General features: G+C 45.6%; 1 protein-coding gene across 2 annotated transcripts; it reads right to left on the bottom strand.

Annotated features, from left to right (window-relative positions):
* Positions 1-453: 453 nt before the first annotated feature.
* On the bottom strand, positions 454-17,557 carry PPP1R7 (protein phosphatase 1 regulatory subunit 7). 2 transcript variants are annotated; one of them, XM_036388801.2, is made up of 11 exons: positions 17,475-17,544; positions 16,766-16,843; positions 16,476-16,598; positions 12,409-12,464; positions 11,391-11,456; positions 10,666-10,796; positions 9,321-9,483; positions 6,226-6,342; positions 4,762-4,866; positions 3,825-3,911; positions 454-833 (listed from the first exon to the last, which is right to left on the bottom strand). In XM_036388801.2, exons 2-11 carry the CDS (start codon positions 16,806-16,808, stop codon positions 657-659), a joined length of 1,068 nt encoding a protein of 355 aa, XP_036244694.1. In that variant the 5' UTR covers positions 16,809-16,843; positions 17,475-17,544; the 3' UTR covers positions 454-656. The 2 variants fall into 2 exon arrangements, with proteins under 2 accessions (XP_036244694.1, XP_036244695.1); XM_036388802.2 differs by lacking the exon at positions 16,766-16,843 and having other exon boundaries at positions 17,475-17,557.
* Between the last annotated feature and the right edge of the window lie 398 nt (positions 17,558-17,955).

Raw genomic sequence — 17,955 nt, 5'->3', positions numbered from 1 at the left:
GAGGGACAGCAATACTCCACTGTCATTTCAGTAGGAGCAGGATGTGATTCAGGTTTTCTGTCTGCAACAAAGTGCTACCAAACCCTTACCTGGCTCACCATTAATATATTAACACCAGTTTGTCCCCAGTCCTCTCACAAGCTTGTAGCTGTGTTTGAAAACATGAATACAAAAAGACTACTCCCCCTGCAGCCCCAGGCTGTACCACCAGGTATACCTGGTAACTAACCTGGGTCAGATCTTTTTTCACCTTTTTGCAGGCCACGGTTGAGCCTTGATCTGGAGGTGGTGTTTGTGAGGACACTCCTGACCTGAACTTGTGTCACAGAGTCACCAGTGGTCAGCAAGTGCCTCCCGTGGCTTCAGCCTGCTGCAAACACCTTCTGGTAAAGGTGTTTGCAGCAGGCAAACCACCCCCCTCCACGAAATAAAAACCACAGACACACTGAAGGCTCTTGTGTTAAGATTTAATAATAATAATAACAACATTTCAAAAACAATGAGTGCATTGTACACGAGACCTGGTTTCAGTGCTTTCTGTTGACTTTTTGCCCTGTGTGTGTTAGTGTACTGAAGACCTGGGCAGTGGTGAGTGGATAAAAAACCCTGCTGGGACATTTCTCGGAGGAGGGCAGGGGAGGGAGGGCACAGGAGGCTCAGAACCGCACGAAGGTGGCGTCGATCTGCCGCACGGTCGGGAGGGCCAGCATGATTTTGCGCCGGTACTGAGGGTCCTTCTGCAGGGGGTTCCTCTCCAGGTACACAGTCTCCAAATTCTTGGCTCCTTTCAGCTCATCCAGGTCGCTCCAGCTCTCCACGAGGTTGTCATTCATCTGCAGAGCACACACAGAGCCATGTTCACACCCACAGGGAGCCCCAAGGAAAGGAGAGCAGTGGTGGTGCTGTGTCACTGCTACCGGGGCAGCACCGCCCACAAACACCTTCCCTAGCAGATCCTTCTTGTCCTGGGAGCCCTGAGATGAGCTCTCCTGTCTCACAGGCCAGGCTCAGCACAAACACCTCCCCTACCAGATCCTTCTTGTCCTGGGAGCCCTGAGATGAGCTCTCCTGTCTCACAGGCCAGGCTCAGCACAAACACCTCCCCTACCAGATCCTTCTTGTCCTGGGAGCCCTGAGATGAGCTCTCCTGTCTCACAGGCCAGGCTCAGCACAAACACCTCCCCTACCAGATCCTTCTTGTCCTGGAACCTCTGAGATGAGCTCTCCTGTCTCACAGGCCAGGCTCAGCACAAACACCTTCCCTACCAGATCCTTCTTGTCCTGGAACCTCTGAGATGAGCTCTCCTGTCTCACAGGCCAGGCTCAGCACAAACACCTTCCCTACCAGATCCTTCTTGTCCTGGGAGCCCTGAGATGAGCTCTCCTGTCTCACAGGCCAGGCTCAGCACTAAACCCAACTCCCCCACGCTGTCCTGGCTGCTGGGCAGATGTCCCACCCTTCAGACAGCAGATCCAGCCCAAGCAGGGTGCTAGGAGAGACCCTGCAAGGCACCAGGCCAGTCTCCACACCATCTCCCACTCCACTGTGCATTTATGGGCTGGAAATCTTTATATCATAATTTATTTCCACTGTGACACCCACCTTTACTTTTATGACTTCTCAGGAAACATTAAAAAAGGTCCCAAACTGACAAAAAAAGCAACATTTTCCTCTCTCCTCTACATAAATTTCCCTGCAAAACCTGATTCTGCACTCTAGAGGAAATGCCAAGCTCTCTGATTTGAGTTCTTCTCCTGCCTCATTGTTGGCTCAGCAATTGCACACAAAGGAATGAGTGCTTCAGGTGTCCAACAAGGAAGCAAAGCTGCAAGGTGGCCCCAAGCTGTCCAACCCTGAGACAACAGAGCCCTTTGCTTTTGGATACAGAATCACTGCAGCAATGCCACCTTCACATAAAATACAAAAAACCTCCCTGGATTGTCTCATTCTGCTACAGCACAACACAATGTTACTTCAGCCAAGTCACTCAACCTTCAGACATCTCAGTCCCTCCACTGGGGATGTGCTACTGGGAAACTGCTAGAGGACCATCACAGTGGATAGGATTTTGAATTTGGTTTACTTAAGGTGTTAAAGGACACTTTTATGTGACTTCAACTGTGCAGTCAGTGAAAAAAAATATAAATTGGGAGATACAACACTGGTTTCCATTGAAAATTCTGCCCTGCTCCTTTTCAAACAAATCAGTTTTTTTAAACATAGTGTTGGAAGGCTGGAACAAAGCCAGGAGGGCATTTTCTGTGCTCAGCTGACAGATCTTGGCCAGTTCTCTGCTCTGACAAAGGACTCTAAACACACTGGTGCTTTTGCAAAGGAATCCAGCCAAGCTCAGCTCTGGTCTCTCCTTTCAGTACAAGTGCAACCAGTGCAGACACCTTCTATCAGCAACAGCAAAGAGGAAAACAGGAAGAAAATTGCACAGGATCAGGGCAGGCCCCACACCAGCCACACTGCACTGCCTCACCTCTACTGCCCAAAAGACTAATGAGCAGTTAAATGGGCTTCTCAAAAAGAGAAATGCTCCTTGAAGAGCTCCCTACAGACAGGCATGGCCAGGTAACACTGCTGGCTGGCTCCTCAGCCACACTGCAAGATGAGGAACACCATCTAAGGACCCTGGGCTGCAGACTCCAGCTGGGTTTCATTTGAAGCTGCTTTCCACTCCTTTGGTCTCAGCATCTGCCCAAGAGTTTAAATCACCCCAAATGTCAGACATTACACAGCACAGCTCTTATTCCCAGCCTTGAATGCAGAGACTTTACAAGACCTAAAGCACCTGCCAGCTCATCAACATCTGCTGCTGCTTCTCCATTTTCTCACATCAGCACGTTTGTGCACAGTGCTGATGCTTCAGGACAGGGCATCTCTGAATTTCCTGACCCGACCTAGGAAAGCCAAGGAGCTCAGCAATTTAGGGTGCCAGAAAGAAACAGAAGCAATCCTAAGCTGTCATCAGCCTCACAGGAATGGAACCAGAAGTTGGTTTAGTTTTCTTCATATTTATAACACCATAAATATAAATATAGGAACGCTGCTCTGAACAAGCTTGTGGTTATTAATTTGGTTGTGGTATTGTGAGGGTCCCAGGAAGAGGTGAGAGATCAGAATTTTCTCCAAGTTCTTAGAAGGCTGATTTATTATATTATGATATTATATTAAAATAATAAATGATATACTAAAACTATACTAAAGAAAGAGAAAGGATACATCAGAAGGCAAGACAAGAATGCTAATAAAAACCTGTGACTGACCAGAGTCCTGACACAGCTGGACTGGGATTGGTCATGAAGTTAAAACAATTCACATGGAACCAATCAAAGATGCACCTGTTGGTGAGCAACCTCCAGACCACATCCCAAGCAATCAGATAATTATTGTTTACATTTATTTTCTGAGGCTTCTCAGCTTCTCAGGAGAAAAATCCTGGCAAAGTGATTTTTCAGAAAATACCCCAGTGACACAAGCTCTGTGCTTCCCCTGGTACTCTGCCATGCTCACTTACAGAAAGAAGAGCTGCAGAAATAGGACGTGTGGGGCTGTTTCATAACCAACCTCGGCATGAAGGCAGGGCCCATTCCTAGGCACAGACAGAATCCTCACCACTCAGCAAGACATTTTTAAGCTCTTCCCTTTCCCTAGGGAGAACCACCACACACTCTATGCAGACTGTCAAGACCTTAAAGCTCATCACCAGAACCAGAAGAGCTCCCTCCAGGGCACACATGTCCATGTGCTGCCCATCTGAAGGGTTTCCCCCACTGTGGCACAGACATTTTGGGAAACAGCTCTGGCCTGTGCTTACCCAGAACTCCTGCAGCTCTGTTAGGTGACTGATATTCTCGATCTTCTTAATTCTGTTGGCTGCAATGTCCAGCATTGTGAGTTTGTTCTAGACAAAGCAAACACAAAAATATTAGATCTGATTTCTTTTCATCTTCTCTGTGCCACTTTTTCCAGGCCCAGAGTTGGAAACTGTCAGGAGCAGACATTATTGCCAGCTGCTCACATTCAGCCCAACTCTTGCTGCCTATATGGAAAGAGAAAGATTGTTTTCCATTAAGCTGGGCTACTGACCCTCCCAAATGTGACAAAAATGAAGGCAGTTACTGGCTGGATGGCAACTGCCAGCCAAAGGCTCCTAAAAAGTGAGCTTTCCTCAAAGTACATTAAGAGGAGGATTAAAAATAGGATCCAAAGTGTCCCCTTGAGCAGCAGAGTTAAAACAAACTCTTAGCAGCAGGAAACTCAACAATTTTAGAAAAGCTTTTGCTAGGTGAGAGTGAAAATGATACAGGCTTCTACAAAATCCATCCCATCCAAAAAGACAGACATGTACACTGACAGGAAGGCAAGCTGCATGCCATGGCTGGCCTCTCTTCCTCCCAGCTCCAGTTCTGTCCTGTTGAAAAGCACTCATGGTTATTTACAAGCTGCTGTCTGAAAGGCTGCAGCAGCTGTGTCCAGGAGCCTTCCCATGGCTGAGGATCAGCCAGGCTACTGCTTCAACCACATCTCCCTTCCCCATGTCACAAAAACAATTCAACTCCAGAATATCTGGGGGATCTTTACCCACACAAGTAACTTTAACATACAACAAACACTTGGACATTTATGGTCTCTCAAGAGACTCAGGAACCCACACCTAACTGGGGAAACTGGGCCACAAAAACTTCCAGAAAAGCCACTAACACAAGCAGCTCAGGGCAGCACTTGTGCTGCAGAGTCAGGCAGAGCCTCACATTGTTCTCCAGTCCCTCGATGACCTCGATGCCGTTGTGGCTCAGGTACAGCTCCCGCAGGTTCACCAGGCTCTGCAGCCCCTCAATCTTGGTCAGACGGTTATTCTGCAAGTGCAGCAGCTCTTTAGTACCCTCCAAACAAACCCAAACCCATGGCACTCACTGGGGGAAAACCATTCCCCTCAAGTATGGCTGGGAAGGGAAAATAGTCTGCTTGGGCCCACACACAGATCTTGGGAGCACAGCTGGTGGATCTCTGCACCCCTGACAGATCTTGGGAGCTCAGCTGGTTGATCTCTGCACCCCTGACAGATCTTGGGAGCTCAGATCTCTGCACCCCTGATGCATGAGGAAGCTCTATGGGAGACTCCAGCAAGAATCAGACTCTGACCTTCCTATCAGAAGTTGCAGCTGGAAAGTTTTTGGCTTGGTGTCTTAACAAACAGCAGGCCTGTGCATGAATTTTGTAGGTCTTAGTGTTCATTTTGCAGGTCTTAGTGTTCATTTTGCAGGTCTTAGTGTTCATTTTGCAGGTCTTTAAAAATGGGAAGGCCAGAGAGGAAGTTACACCACCTCAATCACACTGCACTCTTGGTCTAGTCTGCACTCTTGCAGGATATAATGCTAATTCTTTATGTCCTACAGAATAATGGCACCCACAGCTGGTGGTCAGTGTGTCTTGCCAGCAGCTTTAGGAGATATTAGAATGCACAAGCATTGTCACATGGATAAGAAGGAGATTCAGTGAAAGAAATTAGCTGAGTGTATTTTATTCCACCTTTTAAAAAAAGGAAGAAACTGTTTGAAAGCTCACTGAGGACAGATTGCATTCAGCACAGGCTTGTTCACATTTCTGGCCTCCTCAGTGAGAAGGCAGTGACACTGAGCCACTGTGACTGTAAGGACTACCTGGCATCACACTTTCAGTGTTATTGTATTGTACATTAGGAAACAGTGTTTCAGGAAGGAAGAAGGGAATAACTCTCATTTCCTGGTCTTTCTTCCATAAAAATCACACAGCTGTTTTATAATTTTATCAGTGTCTGTCAATCTCAAGTAGCATGAAAGGATGAAAAAAGGCAACACAAAGAATATCTCACTTCCTTCCAGCACAGAAGTTTGACTCTAACATTGCAGATCTGCTAATGGGGGACTTACAAGAGGCTGGAGAGGGATTTTCCACAAGGACATGCAGTGACAGGAAAAGGAGGAAGGAAGGTTTAAATTAGATGTTAGGAAGAATTCTTCTCTGTGAGGGAGGTGAGGCCCTGGCACAGAGAAGCTGTGGCTGCCCCTGGATCCCTGGGACACAGCCTGGGATGGTGGAAGGTGTCCTGCCCATTTCAGGGGGTGGAGAAAGATGGTCTTAAAGGATCCTTCCAGCCCAAACCATGCTGGGATTCTGGGACTCAGAAGAGCTGATCCCATCTCACAGGGTGGTTCAAGGCTTTTCTAACACAGTACCTGTATACTGAGCACAGTCAGGTTTGTCAGGGCATCCAGGTTCTGGAGCTTGGTGATTTTATTCTTTCCAAGGAACAGACTGTCAAGATTAGCCAAGGTGTCAATGTTTTCAATTACCTGTGAAACGACCAGAGGAGACAGTGTTACTGCAAAACCCCACCTGGGAGATGTGGCTGTCACCTTGTAGCCACATTATAAACATGTGGTGTATCCTGGGTAGAAGATACTCATTTGTGGATTAAAAAAAAAGCTGTTACTAGTGAATGGAAAGAGAATCTGGGAAGAAAAGAAACAATTTGCAAATTTAGTCTCTGCACATCAGTGACTGTACAACAGAGAGGTGACTTGTTCAGCTTCTCTGCCATAAGCAAAGTTAGCTGTCTCACAGGGGTGTGTGTTATTGGATTTCACTAGTGGCTATACAGCCTTGCTTCTGGCAGAACACAGCAGCCTGAGTGATGTGCACTTTTCAAATACACACAGTACTGGGAGAACACAGACACTGCTCCAGTTTAGCTCAAGCTCAGCCTTCAGGAAGAGAAAATCAGGATTTCTGTGAAGCATCAAGGATGTTACAAAGGAAGGGAGAAAGATGAACAGAAGAGTGAAAGCAGCAAAAAAAGGGTAAGATTACAGAAGGCTCCTGCAAACAAAAGGAGACACTTTTATTTCACAGGGAAAAGCCTCTGAATTAAAAAACCAAGATGCTGTTAAAAGCAACAAGGACTTCACAACCAGACTTGAGGTCACAGTAAAAACAATAATATGGACACAGACACACCCAGAGCTGTGTGCCTGCTGTGCTCAGGCAGGCTGTGACACCTCAGCTTTTCCACATCTTCCTGCCTGCCAAAATCTCAGTTCAGTAGTGCTGGGGAGCCAGGCCACTGAGTCCAGCAGCACCTGGCTCACTCTGGGTGCTCACCTGTGCATGCAACAACACGGGGAAGGAGAAGATGGACACTCAGCAAAGGACCTCTATCCCACAGCTGCCAGAAGACTGAACATACAGTGGTAATCAGCTCAAATGTGCATTCACCCCTCTTCTAGATTATGGACTTAGCCCTGCTGTGACCTTGCAAGAAAAATTATAGATTTGTTGCTCATTGGCAGCTTCTCCAGCCCTGAGGAGGAAATACTGATGAGTCAGTACAGGGAGTGGAATGGAATATATGGACATGAGGGGACAAAAACCTAAAAACAAGTGAAGAAGTGCTTACATTACAGCTGCCTCAGTCCAACTTTAAGGAAAAAAAGCATTAAGTATGTCAGCTCAAGCATAAAGATCTGCTCCCCAAAAGAAACAGAGCAAGAAGCGCTAAGTCATGAGGGATTCCCAGCTAAGAGCACTCTGGGAGCTTTGAGTAGGCAAGAACAGCTTGAATACAAGGGAAGAAGTCAATCAGGCACTCAGAGCCAAGAACACTGCCTGAAGAGTCCACAGGCTTGTACCCTGAAGAGTTAAGGGTATGTCCAGCTTTAAACACACACTCTACACCACGAGAAATCCAGCCCAGGAGTTCTGGGTACCCCCAGACAGCACCAGATTTCTCTGTGCCAAGCCAAGTCACAGGTTACTCACTCCAATAAAGCAATTAGAGGCACAGAACACTGCTGCTTGAAGAAGTCAAAATAGAATTAACAGACAAACAGAAAAAACCCCACTAAAAATAAAGTAATTTAAGGAGCTTGTGTTACAGTGACAATTTAGGGTTTTTTTGTTTGTTTTTTCTTAATATTCTCAGGCTCAACACTGAGAAAACACATAAAATAAAACTAATTTTATTGTTAAAAAGATATTCCTTGGCTTGACAACATAATTGACAATGTACTGCCTAAGTATCAATTCAGAAATCCAGCTGGATTTCTTTTTTTTCCAGATGACAATGATGCTTAGATACAGAATACAGTTTTTGTTTAACCCAACTTCTGCAATGCAAGGATCAGTGTGCTGAGCTTGCTCAGCTTCTGAAAAAAGCCAAGTACTTCTCTCCAAAACTCCTGTCCCCCATCCCATGCAAACTCTAAGGTTCCTAATCCCTCATCTGACCTGGCTGTTGTTCTTACACTCTAGATTTATCCCCCTAAATAATTTCATTTCCAAAGCAGAAATTCCTGGAAAACAATTCAGTCCAGTTTGGCTTTAGGAGCAAACCAAAATTTTTCCTCTTCAAAAAGGCAGCACACATTTCAGCCTTAGAAGGCTGCTTTTAATAGCTGCAGTTTCCTTCTCTTCTACAAAGACAAGTGTTCTTCCACAAGTCCTGAAACAAAGAGGACAAACAGATCTTTTCCTAATCTTTTAGCATAACAAGTAATTTCTCAGAGACTACAAATGGGCAGCACCAACTTACACCACACTGGTTGAAATGCACTCATCTTCTATGAGTATTTTCTAAAGAGCATGTAATTAAAAAAAGCTTTTTAAAAAAGAGCTTATTTTCCATGTTGCAAGTCTTTTGTGTCATCTCTCTGACCAGTTCTCTTGTGAACTGAGCAAATACAGTGAATCATACCTTAGGGACAGGAGAGACTGCTCATAACTGCTCTCCTGTAAGCAGCACAGATTTAAAATTGAAAAAGTCACAATCTGCACAATAAAACCCCAAAGCAATCAGCAGTACAGTACCAAGTTTTAGGTTTTAAAGGCATTCCAGAGCAAAGCCTCAAGAAAATTTTCTTCCTAAACAAGACTGACTGCCATAGCAGGCTGTCAATGGCACCTGCACATCAAACTCATTTTGCTCTCAATAGGTTTCATGGACTCAGCACCAGCCTGTAGAAAGGTAAGAGAAAACAACTGCTGGTTTTGATAGGCTTGGCTTCCTAGCAGGGAGAAACCATCCCCTGCAAAAGGAAACACATGGGGGATATAGGAGTTCATTAAAGACACAAATTCACAAATGGTGATTTAGCAGCCAGGCACTAATGCATAATGAAATGCTCCAGCATGCACAGCAATAAGCACAGGGAGTGACTGGAACAAGAAAAACCAACAAAATTGCAAATCCAAGTCAATGCAGTGCACTTTCAGAAAATGCCAATATCACAGCAGAGCTGAGAACTCTGCAGCCAACATCTCAGAGCAAACCTACCCGAATTCGATTAGACCCCAACTCCAACATCTGCAGCATCTGCAGGCTGCTCAAGTTCTCAATTTTAGTGATTTTGTTGTTGACAAGGAAGAGCTTTTTTAGCTGGGTGAGCCGATCCAGTCCTTCAATGTGTCGAAGAACATTAAAGGAGATGTCCAGGACCCTGGGGCAAAACAAACCAAAGGTCTCATCAGCCCATCAGGCAGGGATGATTCTGAAAGAGGCACTTGTAAATTGGTGGAGTGTGGTGTTTGTGAGGTGAGAAATGAGGATCTGACTCCATGTTCTCAGAAGGCTGATTTATTATTATATGATATGATATTAAAAATGTTATACTAAAACTATACTAAAGAAAGAGAAGGATACAGACAGAAGGCTTAACAAGAATCGTCATGAAAAACTTGTGACTGACTCCTCAGAGTCCAACACAGCTGATGGTGATTGGTCATTAAGTAAAAACAATTCACATGTTTGGATAAACAACCTCCAGACCACATTCCAGAGCAGCAAACAAGGGAGGAAATCCTGGGCAAAGAGGATTTTTCAGAAAATATCATGGTGACAGTGGGGAATCTCCCTGACTGCAGAGATCAAGCCTTTGCTAGGCCTTAAACCTAAAGTCATGAATGCAATTTCTTTTTATTAGAAAACACAACAAATAAAACTTTCAGGATACTTCTGCAGTGTGTTAGGGAAAAAAAATCACCTGCCACATGCAGAAGTCAGCCATTATTTTGCCCAGCCATGGAGCTGCCACGGTGGGAGGAAGTCAATCTGCATTTTCCTTGGGAAAGGTGCCTGCCTGCAAGATCTGCCTGTGACAGGACCATGTCAAGGGCTCCCCTGGGCAGGGAAAGGTTGTGATGGTGAGAAGTGAGCCAGTCCTGCCCCATGGGGAACAGTTTTGTAATGTACCTCCAGAGTGATCCAGGCAAGTGTCAGAAACTCAGAAACTTGGAAGGGTTCTTACTCCTTCCCTAAACCTCCTAAAAAATAATAACCTTACCTGAAATCTCTTGTCATTTTTGCAGGAATAAACACCTGTTACCCAGAGCTCTGACTGCAAGAGCAAAGGGGACCTTTGTGGAAGCTACAACCAGCAGCCATCCTCACTGCCTCACACAGCACAGGGCTCATTTCCAGCTGCTTTTTGCAGCTTCAGGATAATGAAACTTGTGTACTGCACAGGTTAAATACCAATAGAGAATAGATATTATCCTTCACAGAGCACCAAAATTAATCCTGACAGAGGCTTGGGTGACAAACATTGGTCTAAGTACAGCATGAGTAACACAGTGAGTAGCAAACCACCCCAACCTAACCCTGGTGATCACCCTGGACTCACTCAAGGTCCACCAGAGCCTCCAAGTTCTCAATCTTGCGGATTTGATTGTCATAGAGATCCAGCTCCCGCAAGGTCTGCAGCTGCTCCAGGTTCTCAATGTGCTTAATCAAGTTCTGACGCAGACACAGAGTCTAATGGTGGAGGAAAAGTTGAAAAAGAATCAAAAAAATGGCCATGAAGGATTGCATGTAATGCCTTACAGACTAAAGGTGTGGGTGAGGGCTCCCCCATTAAGTTTTGCTGGGAATTTGTTGGGTTTTGTTTGATTTTTTAACACAATCTTTTTTTGGTATACTCCAATTCTACAGAGGGAAATCTTTCAGCCACAAGGGTCAGATACAGTAACAGCAGCACAGAGAGGATACAAAATCTCCATCCTTTGAAATATTCAAAAGCTTAACTGGAGATGGCCTTGAGCAACCTGTTCTAACTGGGCCTGCTTTGAGGGCTTTACTGAGGGCTTTACCACCCACATTATTCAGTCTGCTCTACCAGTCCAGGATGTGCCCTGATGCACTGCCTCTCATCCACTTCCAAAACACACTGGCAAAATCCCAAGATTTTAATTACTACTCGACAAATAGGTAAAACTACATTTTTCAGCTAAAAATTAAGCAAACCCACTAAATCTCAGCCAAAAAGAGACTGTCTATCTGTCCTCTTATAGGTTAGATCTACAAAATCCCCAGTTCCAAGAGGCATTCTCTGCTCCCCAGGACTGTTACCTTCACTTTCTTGAGCACCTCAAATCCTTCAATCTTCCCAATCCGGAAATGATTCAAGTCAACATCCTTAAAGAGAAATGGAGGGATTTAGCAGTTGTTCCAAAACAAATCTGGTCTTTAAAAATCAACCTGGTACTTTGTTCTAGGGAAATCATAGTATTACAAAATGTGCAGCTCATTGAGACTTCCCTTCCAAGAGCATTTGTAAAATGGGTTTGGCACATGATTTTACCACCACAACTGAGACACATGGCCTGAACTTGTCAACTGCAAATGCAAAATGTCAACTGCATACAATGCAACAGCCCTTTCCTGAGGCTGAGCACCACCAAAATTAGAAATCTTCAGAAATTTATTGAAATGGCAAAATTCTTGCATAAATAAAGCTTTGCATAAAGTTCTCTTACCTACTTTGCTAGGGCTTAATCAGAACACAAGTTGCCATTTCCAGTTCCAGGCCTCAGATGAGCAGGAGTCACTGCCAGTTTGAATAACCAGTGGTTTTGTGAATGTTAATTCTGCACTGGCAATCAGCTGAGGCACTTTCCATCTGTGCTGCTCAGCCCCAGATGCTCCAGATTTGAAAGTCAAAGAGAAAGAGAGCACTTCCCCAGCCTCAAAAGCAGCTCAAACCCTCTGCTGCTAATGGGCTCAGGAGGTTGCTGATGCCAAGGCACTGGGCTGGGTAAGTGCCTGTTCCAAAGCACAGGGCTCACAGCAGCTAACAGCTCACTGAACAGACTCCCTGAAGCTCACAGCCCAGCAGTGCCTCTTGCAGCACAGACACACTTTCAGTGCATCCATGCCTAATTTAAAATTCTGAAGTACTGACAAAATGTTTCAGCTAGTGATGAAAAATAGAACACCTCTACTTCTACTCTGAAGGCTCTGAATCAGCTCTGGGGAGGATCACAGCAGCCAGCACCTTCAGAAGAATTAGATCTTTGAATCAGGTTTCAATACTTGCCTTTGCCTACCTTTGCTTCCTGCCGAATAAAGGACAAAAATCTGCCTTTACCTCAGCCTCTGGGTCCAGGCTAATGGTCTCCATGTCCACTGGGGTCTCTGCTTCTCCTGCACGAGAGGCAAACACATTACCAGCTCCTGCACCACACAGCCAAAGGCAGGACAACAGCCCCACCCTGAGAGCAAATGCTCCTCAGGAGGACAAACACATGAGAGGCACAGTTCACACATTCTGCTTCATTAAAGCCACGAGAGTAACAGGAAAATCTTTCTTTACAGCAGGATTTCATGCTCAGATGTAAAACACACAGAGATCAGCCCAACCTGTTGGAAACTGCAGGCTCAAGGATGGGCAGGATACCTTTCCTTCACACCTACCCCATCCTAAGTGTCTGTGCTCCTCTGACAACACAATAAAACCTTGCCAAGAAGGAATCCTAACTGCCTGGGGAGATGGGCAGGAATGACCTGGCATCTCAGCAATCCCACTCTTCAGGGTTTGGGATGTTTTTATTAGCACTGCCACTTTATGTCACTGTTGTGAACACTTTTGCCTGGATCTCCCTTCCTTTGTTTGGCTGAACTCCCTACTATGCCAGACAACACTGTTTATGCCACTGCATGAATTTCCTTGGGAAATGCTTTTACAGCTCTGGAAAACACCCCAGCATTTGCTGTGCTTCTACCACAGCACATGAGGGAGGGAAATTTACTGGAGAATTCATGCTGAATAATTCATGCCCATTCCCATTTGCTGGAGGTGGTTTGCTGGTTGCATCAATTGCTGAATAAAAACAAAGTCTGATTCAGCTTTGCAAAACTGACATACAACACGATTTGCAAGCTTTTTCTACTTCCTGTGCAAAGCTTCTCTGAGTGCTACCAAAAACTCAAGCAACTTTAATTACAGTGACATCCCAAAGGCTCTGCACTAACTCCTGCATGTATGCAAGTTCAATCCCTTAACCCAGCAGCAGTGACTATTTTCACAGCCCAGAATGGTTAAATCCCTGTAAATGTCAAGTGCTCCTATTTAATGAGTGTTCTTCCTGCTAATGCTTGGCTTTGTAAGCAGCAGTGCAGGCACAAACAGTACCAGCATCACCATTTTTAATGCCACCATCCAACTCCAAGGGTTTGGTGGTGCACAGATCATCACTGCCCTTCCTGTATTTGGGCTGCTGCTCTTGCCTGGACATTTAAACAGGAAAGAGACTCACTGAGCTGATTCACAGAAGTTAAGACTGAAAAAGCAATCCTCTTTTTTTCTTTTTTAAATAGCACAGAATAGCAGGAAACATAAATTATATTTTGGGAATGCAAAATGAGCTGGTAGTCTTGGGGATGTTGAACAGCAAGATAGAAATGCCACCAAAAATTGACAGACACACATGTGCCAGTCAGCAATGGGCAGTGAGCAATGCCTGCTTTTTCTTATTTTAGTTCCATATCAGGAGCTCTGCCCTTCAGCAGGGGAGTGGGGTACCCCACCCTGCTGCTATCAGGGCTGGAGCTCTTTGATCTGTTTCCTGGGTGCAAAGACTCTCAGGGAGAAGTGCTCCAAGCCAAACAAGCAGCCTTGCTGAATTTACAGCCTACAGGAGCAGTGCCCAGCTTTGGAACAACAGTTATTTGAGATATCACATGAAAAAATCCAAATTATGCCCCCGGTATTGAGTGATACTGGCAGTAACTTAGTGTTCATGGTGAAGGAACCTTTTGAGTTTCAAGTCCTTTGAGATTTTAAAGTTGTCCAGCAGTAAAGCCAACCACACACATGGTAAAGAAAAAAATCTCAGGAAAAACCCCCATTCAAGAAAAAAAAAAATATTTTCTTTAGCTAGGAAGATTGACTATTTAAATTTATAAACACTAGATTTAGGTAATGTGTTAAATACTCTGTTCTGAGGCTCCTCTTAATTTTGACATATGGCTTTGAGAGACCTCTCACAATAGCCAGTGTGGAAAACAGCACTCAAATCCAAAGCTGCAAAACCAAACCACATAGCTAAAATAAAAGAATAAAATAAATAAAAAATAAAATAAAATAAATTTAAAACTGAACACACAGGCAGGGCTGTTGTGTACTGAAGTCAATTGCTATGAAGTCTCTGCACTGTGTATAAAACATTCAGCAGCTTGAGGGAGATGTGTGTCTGGTATCAGCTGTAAATCAGTATTGGTAGGGAAGTGTTAAAATACATTTTCTCTCAAGAGCAGAAAAACAAAAAAAAAAAAAAACCAGAAAGAAAGATGAGAAAAATGGTTCTAGCAAATTTACAGTCATTTATATGTCATTTTATTTATGAAGTGACTGGATATAAAAAACCTCTAAACTGACCCTCCTACAAGCACTTTACAGCCAGGACTGCCATTTCCCTTGCAAATTGCTTTACTCCACACTTCTGAATGGAAAAAATTCCCATCACTCTGGCTGTGAAGTTTCCTAAGTGAATTTCTGTGTAACCCATGCCTGCAAGCCACATGCCTTTGCAGAGGTGGAAAAAAAAATTCCACCATTGAGAAAACTCAAATTCCACAGTGGGAACAGTCATTACTGAGTTATGTAAGTTCCCAGTACCACAAGCATTTCAATCAACAAAAAGCCTAACTACACTCTTAAAGTGCATATGCATGAAGAATATTATAAATAGCTCAGTTATATGATTTCTAACCAGAGGCTCTATTCCTCAGAGAATTAGCTAAATGATGAATTTGAAATTTCAGCTGTTCTGAAGCCACTTAAGATCTTCTGTGAAAAAATGTGGAAAACTCATCATTTTCCTTTCAGCTGAGAAATTCAAAGCTGGCTGTGGAAAGTATCTTGAATGTTCAAAAATTATTCCTCTGCTTGGTTCCTGCCCTAGATTTCTGAATGCTTGCCGTTTGGAAAATGTAACAATACAGTCATTATATTAAACAGTACACAAATGTAACTCAGCAAACAAATCTGAATGTGCTTTTCTTGCTTTCACTAGAGTGAGAGTACATCACTTCTGTAATTCCTTTCAGAGAATTCCCAGGGGAACAAAGTGCAAAATACAACCTCCAACACACAGCTAAATGATGGCAGCTGAGCAAACACTCAGGATTCAGGCATGCAAAGGAAAGCTCTGTCTGATCTGCATGGTTCCATCAACTGCACAGTTTGCAGAGCCATGAAAAATGGAAGAGCATTTCTTGAGTAATATTTAGGGGGCTAAAATTATCAGCAACAAGTTAGATCTAGATACAGTGCATCTAGTCATGAGAAGAGATTTAAAATTCTAGTAACAATTTATCAGTTTGAGAAATACTTTGGTAAATCTCAATGTGCAAGGTTAAGACGAGCAGGGATCCACTGTAAGAACTAAAATTTCTTTCATTAGTTCCCTTCCAGTATCCCAATAACAATAATAATAACATGGACGTCACTGTCAAAAGAATGATGTTACACTTCAGACTGCACCAAAAGCTCAGCTGAGATCACCACACAGGGTGTGCAGAGATGGATCTGCTCTGACAAGTTCCATGCAAGCCACTGAAAACCCTTCCATCAAACATCCACAGGCTCTAGAGTTTGTCAGTATTTCTACCCCATGTTTTAGTGCAAACAGTGGGAGCAGCAGGAAAAGTTTACACCCAATTATATAATTTTGAGATATCTCAGAACTTTTAAATTAAAACAACAGAGGGTACAAGCTCCTTCAATCCATCTAGAAATGGTCTTTGTTGCCTTCCAAAGGAATCTGGCAATTCTTTAGGCAAAAAAAACGACATAAACTAAGGCAGAATTAGGAAAAGCTCCTCATGATAACTTCTAATAAAAATCTTTCCACATAAGGTTTCTAAATTTCCATAAAAGAAAAGAATAAAGATGCTTTGCATTTTGATATCAAAGAGAAACACGGATGGGTAAATAAGCAAGGCAAAAAAAAAAAATATCAAAGCTCTAATACTAGCAGTTCCATAATAAGCAGGCAACTTTATTCTAGCAACAAATTTATTGAGCTTTCAGGAGGCTGGCTCTAGGGCAGGTTCCCATGGATACCCGGCCAGGAGGAGCACAGGGGGTGCTGCAGGCTGTGCACACGCGGCCGGCCGGGACTCCTGGAGGCAGTGCTGAGGCTGACACGGTACCTGCGGAGTTCTCGCCGTTCTGCTCATCCCGCAGGCTCTGCTGGCTCAGCTCTGTCACCAAGCGAACCGCCTGCTTCCTCCCCTCCTCGTCCCCCGACTCCTCGGACTCGATCCTCTTATCCACTGCACAAGACACAGAAAGGCACAGTCAGGTTTTTCCCAGCAGCGGGGCACAGGGCAGGAGCAGCAGGCAGAGAAAATAACCAGGATTCACATAAACGACTAGGCAGTTAGTAGAAATCCTAAGTTAACTAAATGAAAGGTTTAGTCTTAAATAAAAGGCCTCTTACCCCTTGTTTCTACTTTGATTTTGGATGCACTTTTTCCTCCCATCACATCTTCCTAAAACCAACAATCTGGGAAGAAGACTGGAGGAAAAAGGAAATTTCTTAGATCAATGAAGTGCAATTCCAAAGATTACGGAGATGGAATTAGAACGATTACATTTTAAGAGCTTTTAGACTTAAAAAAAATAAAAAAATCAGTATCATGTACTATAGTACCAATGACACGAAGAAGTGAAGGCATGGATAAAAAAATCCTCGCAGATAAGAGCAACCTCCCCAGAACAACCTGCCAGATCCCTTCATGTTCACCGAGCCACAGCTCCGGTGGCGACCCTGAGCCTGGACCACGCTCCTCGCTGGCCCCCTCAGCCTTTCCTCTCGTCTCACCAGGGCACTAAGGAAAACCAGCGCCATCCAGAAGGTTTCTTTCTCGTTATCTTTACTTTTTACGTCACGGCCATCTCCACAACCCCACTCGTTCATCCCTGTGGGCACGGAGCCGGCGGGAATCCCGCCCTGCGGTGACACCCCGGCCCCGGCCGGGCCCGGCCCCCGGTCGCTGGACACTCGGGGGCTGCACGACCCCGGAGGGCCCGCAAACCCCCCCCCCAGCGCGCAGCTGGCAGCCGCACCGCCCGGAGGCAGCGCTGGAGCAGCCGGCCGCGCCTCCCCGACCCCCGCAGCCCCAGCAGCAGCCCCGGCGGGCTCTCACCCTCCATCATCTCCTGCGGCCCCGCTCCGCTCTCCGCCGCCATATCGCTCCTCCTCCCACCGCCCCTTCCGGAAACCGCCTCCGCCGCCGCCGCGGCCAATCAGAGCCCGCCGCCACTGCGGCGCCACAGCCAATCGCGCGCAGCTGGCGCGCCCAGGAGGCGGGGCAGAGACCCCCTCCCGGCTGTGCCCCGCGGGCTCCTGGGAGTTGTAGTTCTCGGCAGGAGGGGTGGGAGCCTGCTCTCCCTCCGCCGGGACCTGCTCCCCCTCTACCGGCGCCTGGAGCGGGACGCCTTACGCGCTGCCTTCGGCCTCGTCCTCCCGCCTATAAACCCCTGGGAGGAGCAGCTACCGTCCTGCGGAAGGGTTTTCACCCGCAGCCTCCCTACCCGGAGCAGGTCAGCCGTGCTGCCTCACGGAGCGCGGGCACCGCGTGTGGCGGCGGCAGCGGCGGGGAAAGGGAAGGGGTGACCGGCGGGACC

Source organism: Molothrus ater, chromosome 10, assembly GCF_012460135.2.
Source record: "Molothrus ater isolate BHLD 08-10-18 breed brown headed cowbird chromosome 10, BPBGC_Mater_1.1, whole genome shotgun sequence".
In the NCBI taxonomy this organism is placed as follows: Eukaryota; Metazoa; Chordata; class Aves; order Passeriformes; family Icteridae; genus Molothrus; species Molothrus ater.
This window is presented reverse-complemented; position numbering and strand designations above follow the sequence as displayed.

Excerpts from the sequence above, each read along its gene's own strand:
- PPP1R7 (XM_036388802.2), bottom strand. The coding sequence starts at position 17,517 with ATGGCGGCGGAGAGCGGAGCGGGGCCGCAGGAGATGATGGAGG. Across the intron at positions 12,465-16,475 it reads GAACGGCGAGAACTCCGCAG|GAGAAGCAGAGACCCCAGTG; the intron begins GTACCGTGTCAG and ends CCTCTCGTGCAG. Across the intron at positions 3,912-4,761 it reads TCGAGGGACTGGAGAACAAT|AACAAACTCACAATGCTGGA; the intron begins GTGAGGCTCTGC and ends TGCTTTGTCTAG.